This window comes from Amblyomma mixtum, chromosome 2 (assembly GCF_055824585.1).
Source record: "Amblyomma mixtum isolate Tamu chromosome 2, ASM5582458v1, whole genome shotgun sequence".
Lineage (NCBI taxonomy): Eukaryota > Metazoa > Arthropoda > Arachnida > Ixodida > Ixodidae > Amblyomma > Amblyomma mixtum.
Window position 1 is genome coordinate 179,614,564 of NC_143013.1, and position 10,593 is coordinate 179,625,156.

At 49.4% G+C, this 10,593-nt stretch overlaps 1 protein-coding gene across 1 annotated transcript; it reads right to left on the minus strand.

Moving 5' to 3' along the window:
• Window positions 1-3,287: 3,287 nt before the first annotated feature.
• On the minus strand, window positions 3,288-6,585 carry LOC149361737 (uncharacterized). Its single transcript, XM_089572779.1, has 3 exons — window positions 6,321-6,585; window positions 4,472-5,153; window positions 3,288-4,114 (listed from the first exon to the last, which is right to left on the minus strand). The coding sequence occupies exons 1-3, from the start codon at window positions 6,524-6,526 to the stop codon at window positions 3,422-3,424; spliced, it is 1,581 nt and encodes a 526-aa protein (XP_089428905.1). The 5' UTR covers window positions 6,527-6,585; the 3' UTR covers window positions 3,288-3,421.
• Window positions 6,586-10,593: the final 4,008 nt, after the last annotated feature.

The following is a 10,593-nucleotide window of genomic DNA, read 5'->3' on the forward strand; positions in this document are numbered from 1 at the left end:
TGTCGCTGGCGTCTGTGTGCAGTTCTGTAGGCGCGGAAGGGTCGAAATGGCGCAAGATCGGAGGAGAGGTGAGGAGCTGGCGCAGCGTAACAAAAGCTTCGTCACATGCAGGGGACCAAGCCGACAAGTCGTGGCTACCAGCGAGAAGTTGCGTCAGCGGGGCGATAACGGCAGCAAAATTCTTGACGAACCGGCGAAAGTAGGAGCAAAGGCCAAGAAAGCTTCTGAGTTCTTTCAGGGATGTGGGCTTCGGGAAATCAGCAACTGCACGGAGCTTGGCAGGGTCCGGGAGTACACCATCCTTGGACACGACGTGGCCTAGAATAGTCAGCTGTCGGGCGCCAAAGTGACACTTGTTTCAAGTTCAGCTGCAGGCCAGCGTCACTGAGACAGCGGAGAACACTCTCCAGGCGAAGGAGATGAGACGGAAAATTCTGGGAGAAGATGACAACATCGTCCAAGTAGCAGAGACATGTCTGCCATTTAAGCCCACGGAGGATGTTGTCCATCATATGCTCAAAAGTGGCAGGCGCGTTGCACAGACCAAAGGGCATCACATTAAATTCATACAGCCCATCAGGTGTGATGAAAGCTGTTTTCGGGCGATCAACGTCGGCCATCGGCACCTGCCAGTACCCAGAGCGCCGATCCAACGAAGAAAAGTACTCCGCTCCCTGTAGGCAATGCAGCGCGTCATCTATACGAGGCAGGGGGTAGACGTCCTTCCGAGTAATTTTGTTTAGCCGGCGGTAGTCTACGCAGAATCGAATGAAGCCGTCCTTTTTCTTGATGAGCACGACTGCATGGAGAAGCCCACGGGCTGTGAGAGGGCTGGATCACGCCGCGGTTTAGCATGTCGTTCACCTGTTCATCAATGATGCGGCGCTCGGCGGAGGAGACGCGATAGGGGCGTTGGCGCAGGGGTCCATGTGTACCAGTGTCGATATGGTGGCGAACCGCTGTTGCACGACCCAACGGTGCTTGAGGAGAGTCGACGGATGCGCGGAAGCGCTGCAGCAAAGCGATGAGCTGGGCGCGTTGGTGAGGTGGTAGAGCGGCATCGACAGAATGGGAAAACATATCCGGGGAGGACGGGTCGTGGACGTCGGCGGGAGGGGTGAGGGCGTTGATGTCATGGGCGTCAGGGTCATCAAGGACAGGAGAAGCGTCGTCGAGATCGATGACATCAACCGTGCCAAGCGATTCTCCCCGAAGTAAAGTGGTGGGGAAAGGCAACGGGTTCGCAATGTACAGAGCGCCACAACCACCAGAAAGGGTGAGCACAGCATTAGGGAGCAAAACAGACTTGCGGTGCGCACAAAGAGGAGAGGGTGAATAAAGAACAGTTGCGTCAGAGAGGGCAGCACAAGTCAGCGGCACAAGAACAGAAGAGAAAGCTGGCACGTCGACGTCGTCAGCGGCGAGAATAGGCGCCGCGGTAACAGGGGCGGCGTCCACAAGAGCATCACACAGCGGCGACAAATCAATTTCAGCACGTGCACAGTCAATGATGGCGCGATGCGCGGACAGAAAGTCCCACCCGAGGATGATATCATGACAGGAGCGGGCGAGAACGAAGAACTCAGTGGTGTACGAGAGACCTTGGATGACGAGGCGGGCAGTGCACGCTGCGAGAGGGCGAATGGGGTCAGCGCTGGCGGTGCAAAGCGAAAGGTCAGAAAGCGGCGTCATCACTTGTTTTAATTTGCGGCACAAGTTGCGACTAATGATGGACACGGCAGCACCAGTGTCAATAAGCGCGTCAACAGTAACACCTTCAACGATCACTTCAATAACGTTCATAGGAGCGGCGATAGGGCTTGAGATGGTCGTTGACGGCGCAGTTCTTGCCTCCGGAACTGTGGCGCCTTGTTTTCCGCTTGAAGTGGTGGGGACCAGCGGCGCATAGGAGAGAGCGAACGGCGTCGAGGAGATGGCGACCGATGGCTTCGGTTGTAGGAGTCGGACCGAGGCGGAGAGGGATTCGGAGGCGGCAGAGGAGAAGTGACAGGGACGGAAGGCAACGGAACATCGTACGTCGGTGGGCGCCCGTAGTCGTAAGGACAGGATCCGCGTGTGCGGCACCAGCGGGCCACATGACCAGCGAGGCCACAGGCATAGCAAATTGGGCGGTTATCTGGGGTGCGCCACGGATTCACAGGGCGGGGACCAGTGCGAGGCAGAGGATGGTGAGGGAGGGGCAGTGCAGGGGCGAGCTGCTGCTGAGAGTATACGTTGACAGGTGGCGCATAAGCAGGCATAACCGGCTGAGGTCGTGGCCGGGCGACTGCTTCAGCATATGTCAGCGGTGCAGTGACCAGAGGGGGTGGATTAGCAGGCGGCAGGACCTCAGCTACCTGCTCCTGGATGACACGCTGAATAGAGGGCGACAGCGATGGCGTTGGAGCGGGTTGGCAGGTAGCCAGCGATAATTGACGAGCGACCTCCTCCCGCACAAACTGCTTGATGTGCTGAAGAAGTGTCGGCTGATCGTGGGCAGGACTGTCTGCTGCCAAGCTCGAAATGGTGTCGTCCGAGCAAGTGGTACGGCGGGGGACATGTCGTTGCTTGCGGAGCTCATCGTAGTTCTGACACAAAGACACCACGTCGGAGACGGTTTGGGGATCTTTAGACAACAACATTTGAAACGCATCGTCCTCAATCCCTTTCAGAATGTGTCGGATTTTGTCAGCCTCGCTCATAGATGGATTGAGCCGCTTACACAAATCAATGACGTCCTCGATATAACTGGTGAAGTTCTCGCCGTTCTGCTGGGCACGACTGCGCAACCGTTGTTCAGCACGAAGTTTTTGGACAGCGGGGCGGCCAAAGTCGTCCGTCAGGCTGGTTTTTAGAGCCGTCCAGGTAGTAAAATCCGCTTCGTGGTTGCGGAACCACAAATTGGTGACATCGGTCAAGTAGAAGATGACATTCGTGAGCTTAACGACGTCATCCCATTTGTTGTAAGCACTCGCATTCGTAGGAGGCTAGCCAATCTTCTACATCTGTGTCATCAGTGCCGCTGAAAATCGCAGGGTCGCGCTTCCGGACGGCACCAGAAGAGACGACAGCGGTGGGTACAGGTTGGGCTGAAGTTTTGGTTGTCGTGGCAGAGCCTGGTAGCCTGGGCATCGTGGCGTAGCTCCAGGAGAAGAGCAAGCAGCACTTCCACCAAGTGTAATGTGGGAACTCGCACACGTAGTGTGTACGGCCACAGTCCTTGTTCCAGCAGTGCTTCTCAGTACGCCGGCGTTCGCAAGCGCGCACCAGAGCTAGTTGGAGCTTCGTCAACTTTGTCTTCTGTCTTCTTCCTCTCCTTCATCGGCGCTAGCCGCTGGGGCAGCAAACCCCAACTCTCTTTCTTACACATGTATATTCACTAGTAACACATTCCAAGCATCCACTGACTTTTGTTAAGTCTTTATGTGGCACTGTGTCTGCGTACAACATGTGGCAGCATTTGAGTAAAAAAAAAGCTGTCCAGCTTTGTCTTCATGCATGCCCACTCTGCTTCATCGAAACGGATGCGCTCTATGGCAGTCCATTTTTCTGAACAGACAACAAAGTCTGCCCACTGGCATTCTGTGAGAGCCATTTGGCCAACTACTTGAGCATAGTATTCGTGGTCTCTCTTGAGACTTGGCTCATCATTTTCCTCAAAAGTTATGCAGAACTCTGCTGACCTAGCTTGGTCTGACTCGCTGTCCTTTAGAGAGTATGGACACTTGACCTCTAGGACTCCATATGTCAGCTCTTCTGGGTCGTACACAAGCCTGTCGGGGCTGGCGCCTAGCCATGGAGATGTTGGGTGTACCACCAATCCGCAGTGCTGAAGAGTGATTTGATGGCCAAGGCGCCTCATAGTAGCACAATATCTGGCTGAGGCAGCACTTTCGTTTCTCCGGCCGTACTGAATTGCACGGACACGGGACAAGTCCTTTGGGTCAATAAGGTTCCACAGGCCCTTGTCGGTCCACTGGTCCCTCTTCAGTACCCTGCCGAAGCAGGATGCAGTCAATCTGTTGAGCCGGCCCTCCTTCCAGCAGGAGCTTTGTGCCTGTTGCCTTGAATTCCGCTCAAGTTGTCTGGCATCTTCGGGAGACACCTGGATTTCCTGCAGGAAATAGAACAAAGTGTGAACCAGCAACGTCTAGCAGCTTGCTGTTGGGTGCCTCATTTTTGTTGTTGGTCTCGACTCAGGTAGAAATAAGTTCTGTGATCTCTTTCATTTTAATAGGGTTAAGTCTCGCCATGCTCCATGATGTACTCTTCTTCATGCATCATTGAAGTCTGCTGTTTTTACAGATGCATCTACCTTATGTTCAACTCTACAAGGAACTCTATAGCTACTATAGCAGGCAGCGGTGTGCATGCTTGCACAATTTCGGACAACCATATTACAGGGTTGCAGTTCGCAAAACTGCACAAAGAGGAAAACTAAATTGAGGTACTAGACCTAAGTTACACTTACCTTCAGTATACTCCATTCATCTTCACTGAATGTGTTGGGAAAAGTATGTTGCACAGCTCCGTCAAATAGAAATAGCTCTGGAACTGGTGCAAATGCTCCACTTCCCACTGGAATATTTGTCCATGTCTTGAAGCCTGCAGGCAGCTTTGTTTGCTGGTAGGACAGTGGTGAACCAGAAGGCACCATTCCCAGTTTTGTGTCACTGAAAGGCCCCTTTGCAGCACACAGGACAGCAGCGAATTCACTGCTTCCAAGTTGATGGAGACTTTCGCCCAGCTTGTGAAAACTGTCCAGCTGTTGCTGCTCCTCCACCTTTTTTGCTTGAGCATCATACACCTTTGCTGGTGTTGGCAGAAGTGTGCCGCCTTCACGAGGGCACCTCCAATCAATGTCCAGCACGCTCATAGGTCTGATGTTGTGCTGTCGAGGGCGCCTCCATTGCTGAGGGAGCTCAGTGCAAGCTAGCTCTGGTGGTGCTTCTTGAAATCCTTTTTTCTTTAGGAAAATCATGAGCCGCACAGCAGCAAGAATGTGGCTACAGGATCCACTTGATCCAGCAGCGCACTCGCATGTCGCATCAGTGATTGAACCACTGTTTAAAAATGCCAAAAGGACCTTGTACGGCCGGCCCATCTTTTTCTGGCTTCGAAAGCAAGTAGCCCTTGCATAGATGATGCCGAGTCTGTGAACGAAACAGAAATAAAAGTTTTTAAGTACACAGAATGATTTCACTTATTCGTTGTACAGCAGCACTTCAAATTTCTCATGAAGCCTGTGAATAAATCACGACTTGACTTGTAGTTAATGCATATGCATGCCTTGCTCTGATAAATTCATGCACATTTTGGCTCAACTACAGCTCAGCAGTAGTCCTTCTGAGGTATAACCGGTGTGTCTACTGTAAGTATGCAAATGAGAGGAAAGAGGCCATGTAAGCTATGGTGAAGCAATGCATTGCTTTCACATTTAAGACTTAAGGCATGCCCCAATCAATGTACAGGGTACCACACGAGAACGTGCTATCACTATATAATTTGTATAGCAGACACAAAGATCATATGTAGAAGATAACACCAACGTTTCTGTGCAGAAAGATTACATGGTGAAGTGGGGTGTATGAGTAATCATTCCATGCCATCCATTAATACATAAAAAAAATTGAAGGATGCTTAAGCTTCGTGAGAGCATGTTGCAGCGTTGCCAAGGAGTCCATGGAACAGAACGCCGTCGCCTGTTCCGTGCAATGCCTTTCCGGCAGGAAAGGAAATGATGCCTGTCTCTCATATCTCGGTGGACACCCGAACCACGCCGTAAGGGCAGGAAAACGAAATGAAAATTGGTCTTAAGGAAACGAAATGACGCCTGTCTCTCATATCCTCACACCTGGGAGGACACCCGAAAGGAATATTCCCGACGCGCGGTGCGGACTACTACTACGAGGCGGTGCGAACTACAACGAGGCCGGCGGCTTTTCAACCGAAAGAGCTGCATCCGCTGTCGCGTAATATTGAAAGCAACACGTCATGAGCAGTGGCCAAGACGCGAGAATGTCGCGCCGGGATCGTGTGTAGCTATGAGCACGGTGCGCAACTAGCCATGAGACTACGCAAGCCCTGCGCCACGGAGCCCTGTGCTCACAAGAACTGTACAGCCAACATTTGCAGTCGCATGTTCTGTGCTGCTCAGGAGTAAGCAGTATGTTTTTGTTGGCTTTTTTTTACTCTTCATATACGATATCGCTGACTGTCCCCGCTCGTGAGCAGCGCACGCTTGAGTAAAAACGTTCGCGCAAGTGGCCTCTGGCTAGGAGCAGTGTTTACAAGGAATCCTAGAAATCAAGCATACGCACCTTGAGTCGCAGGCGTTGGTAGATACCGATGAAGGGAGCGTATACGATTCGACAGCAAATATGTAGGACTTATTCTGCTGCCGACTCGACGGCCCTGCCGACGCACACAAGTCTGCCAAAGCACTGTCTGACAAATGCGGAAGGGCTTCTAAATCGTTTTTCCACATCTCGTGGTCAGAGTTCGGAAAACGCCGATGTTCCGCCATGTCAACGCCGCACGTTGCGCAAAAAACTTCGGCACGCAAAGACTCTACGGCTGCTTCGGGCGCACGGAGCATGTATACGGTGTCAGCAGTGCTCCGTGCTTCTCGACGTAACCAAGATGGCGGCCGAAATTTTACACCCAGTGTTGGCCGACGTACAAGTAATTTTGCATATCACCTATTCACATTCCAGGGTACAAAAATCCCCTTGTCATTAAGAAATGTCTTGACAGGCAGCGTCGCTGTATGTAGTTTGAAAAAGAACGTTTTAGCGGCTGCCTGAATGCACATCCGCCTAACACGCTTTAGAACACTCATGTCCAAAGACCCCAGATAAGGCTGCCGATACAATGGTGTAGGGAACAAAGACTCAGTGAGAGCCTGGGTCATCTGTTTTCTCGAGAGGCTGTACAGGTAATCTAAAGATAAGCGCACTGTAAGGAAATTGAAAGTGTCAGCAACCTCCTTAAGGAATCCCCATAGAGTCCCCTCACGAGCCTGCATAGTCGGTGCGAATAAGTAAGGCAGATGAAAACTAAGCCGCCTAATGAGCACAGCTACCAGAAACGGGTGGTTTGCCGATTTGAAAAAGAAAAAACGGGAAACAAGTTGATGCACGAACAGGTGAACAAGGCCCACTCCACCACCCTCTAAGGGAAGGAACAAGTTGTCACGACTCATGGGCTCCCATTGAGAGCGCCAAACGAATGTTGCAAATATTCTGTGTATTGCTCGCACCTTCCTCCTCGCACAATGCAGGACTTGAAGGACATACGCGAGCTTTGCAAACAAAAATATGTTACAGACCTGTGCCCTCGCAAACACTGAGAGTTCGCTACCCATCCAAGCCTGTGTTTGCCGCCGTAGAGTTACAATTTGTGAATCCCAGTAGGCTGTACTGTTGCGAACTTGGTGCAGCGGAACGCCTAGGTACTCAAGAGGGCTACAGTCCCAGCATATGCCACCGAACTGGCTTGGCTTAGTTCCCCAATAACCCAACCAAAAGCCTTTGGATTTCTCTAAATTAAGAGCCGCGCCTGATACATCGCCGAACTGTTTAGTCAAGTTTAGAGCCTCAAGTACACTCTTTTTGTCAGAACAAAAGAGGGCGACATCGTCAGCGTAGGCCAAAACTTTAACTTCACATTGAGCCAGAAAGAAATCGCGGATAGCTGCGCTGTTAATTATACTGAGACAGAGGGGTTCCAGATATAGGGCAAACAACAATGGAGACAGTGGACATCCTTGACGAACAGATGCTTCTAGTGGTATTGGTTTCGTTAGCTCCTGATTAACAATAACCCTTGTATAGGAGTTCTTATAGCACAGCCTTATGCCTTTGAGCAAGACGTCACCAATATTTGCATACTCCAAGACCGCGAACAAGAAATCGTGCCGAACTTTATCAAACGCCTTCGCCAAGTCAATTTGAATCAGAGCTGCTTGGCCTGTCTCATCTGATACTGTCTCTAATACTGAACGTGCAATATGGATATGTGTTTGAATACTGCGGCTTCTAATACCACAGACCTGATGCGAACCTATCAAGTCCATAATGACGAGCTGCAGACGACTGCTAAGAACCTTGGCAAAAATTTTGTAATCAACATTGCAGAGGGAAATTGGACGATATCCCTCAACAGTTTTCAAGCGATTAGTATCTTTGCTTTTGGGAATTAATATTGTGTGCCCAGAATAGAAAGTGGGAGGCAGGACGCCCACATCATAAGATGCTTGGAAAACTTCCATCAAAACAGGCACTAGGCAAGGCGAAAATGTTTTATAGAATTCGCTAGTAATACCATCTGGCCCAGGAAATTTCTAGCTCTGCAGGGCAGAAATGGCTGATTGATTGATTGATATTTGGATGACAAGACTTACGCTATGCTCCCACTACTTTAGAATTCGACGGTTAGGTGCGAGGTCAAATGTTTATTTGTAAGGTTTAAGGAGCTGAACTACAGCCGATTGCACTTCCACTGATATTGTGAATCTGGATGTGCTCTGTGATAAGCACTGAAAGATCTGATATTTGTATGTATTTTAATTTTCACAGCGCCTGCACCATTCATCGTAGTACTCTCATTGCGCACAGTCGGAGCTCTTGCATGAAAATACCTGGCGTTATTCGCTCAACAGCTCAACTAAGCCCAGAAGGCAATATTTGCCTTCTAGCTTAACGTTTGTCCAAGCACATTGGAAACGCCTAACGTCATACTGTTTGGATAGGCGCTGTTTACTACAAGAGGACACAAGCAGAGAATCATTGAGAAAAATATTTGAAACAGGCCAAGAGTTTTTTTTGTGCGTTGGTTGGGCACTTGTTACTCGCTTGTTCATCCCTTCTTTTCCGCGTGTTTCAAACAGCAAGGCCCACTCTATAAGAGGCACTCATAAGCGGCTATCTGTTTCACACGAGATTGATGTAAGCTGATGGGACGCATATCGGAGCTCTTGTGTACGCACGAGTGTCGCGTGTCAGTTGAGGTATGCCACATATGTAATAAATGCATACAAGTCACATTTCCGTAGCGCGTGAACTACTATATATGCAGCACATGTGTTCATTTGTGACGCGTATGAGCTCGTACGTGACACATATGAACTCGTATGAAGCATATGTACTGATACGAGGCGCATTTGTCGACACATATGGCTCATATGATGTCCATATGAGTCCATACGAGACACATATGTGGAACATATGAACTCGTATGAAGCCTATATGTGTTCATATGAGGCACATATACTGACACATATAACTCATATGGGCTGCATACCAGTTCATATGAGGCACATATACTGACACATATAACTCATATGGGCTGCATACGAGTTCATACAAGACACATATCTGACACATATAGCTCGTATGTAACACATGTGGAATGATACGAGACACACATGAATTCATATGAGATTTTTCGATAGGGCAATGGAGTCCAGAGCTGCAATGCATGCATAGTGTATGAGCTCTTATGTATTTCGCACTGCATACCGGTGTGAAGGATGGCTCCTGATAAGGCTTTTCAAGCTTCGAAGAAACATAAAACAGGAATGTTGAAGTCTAAGCTCTCCTCTCAGTATACTTGTCTTGCTTAGATTCCACAGATTTGACGTCGCCTGATATGCCAACCTTCCTTCATAATCTTGCTTTTAGCGACGTTAACTATGCCACGTTTTTTGCCTGCTGTGTACCTGTGGCATGGCATGCAAAGATACACCTACCATCTTGTGTCAGTCTGCCAAACACGATCATTTTAAGGTCGAATCAAAGTGATAGAAAAGAAATTTTTCATATTTTTTTCCATGGCAGGGAAGAAAGCTGCTTTTATTAAAACACCCGAAACGAAATACCTGTTAAGTGGGGGAATTCTATCTTAGGCCGAATATTGAAATAGAAAAATTTATTAGTTCAAGGTTTTCACATCAAAGCCAAGGATTTGAGGGCTTGAAGAAGGCTGCCGCGGTGGCTGGGTGGCTATGGCGCTCGGCTGCTGATCGGAAAGACGCGGGTTCGATCCCGGCCGTGGCGGTCGAATTTCGATAGTGGCCAGATTCAAGAGGCCCGTGTACTGTGCGGTGTCAGCGCACGTTAAAAAACCCCAGTTGGTCGAAGTTTCTGAAGCCCTTCACTACGGCGTCCCTCATAGCCTGAGTCGCTTTGGGAAGTTAAACCTCCATAAACTAAACTAGACTAAACCTACAAGTAGTGAAGATCTTCCGTGTAGGATAAGCGTCAAGTAAACGGGTTGCTCGACATCAAGGTAAAGACGGTGCAGATGATATCAACTCGGCACTACGTTCGATGTTAAGGTTATAATTAAACCACGGTGTTTTTGAAAGGTTATCACATGCTGAACAAAAATAATATTTTTGTTGCCTCTGCTGCGTATCACCGTTGGTAAACTTCTTTATGGCTGTGAATCTCCAGAAATCAAAATCATGATTTTTGAAACGCAGGCCCGTTTCATCGGGGCGAAAACATAGACTTCCTCAACTACAAAATCAACAAAAGAAACCACGTGCATCTGGGAGAAATCAGTCCAGCAAGGAATCCAGATAACGAC

Coding starts and splice junctions, on each gene's coding strand:
- LOC149361737 (XM_089572779.1), bottom strand. CDS start 6,526: ATGGCGGAACATCGGCGTTTTCCGAACTCTGACCACGAGATGTGGAAA. Junction 5,154..6,320: donor ACCAACGCCTGCGACTCAAG/GTGCGTATGCTT, acceptor TTTCGTTCACAG/ACTCGGCATCATCTATGCAA. Junction 4,115..4,471: donor ATGAATGGAGTATACTGAAG/GTAAGTGTAACT, acceptor TATTTCCTGCAG/GAAATCCAGGTGTCTCCCGA.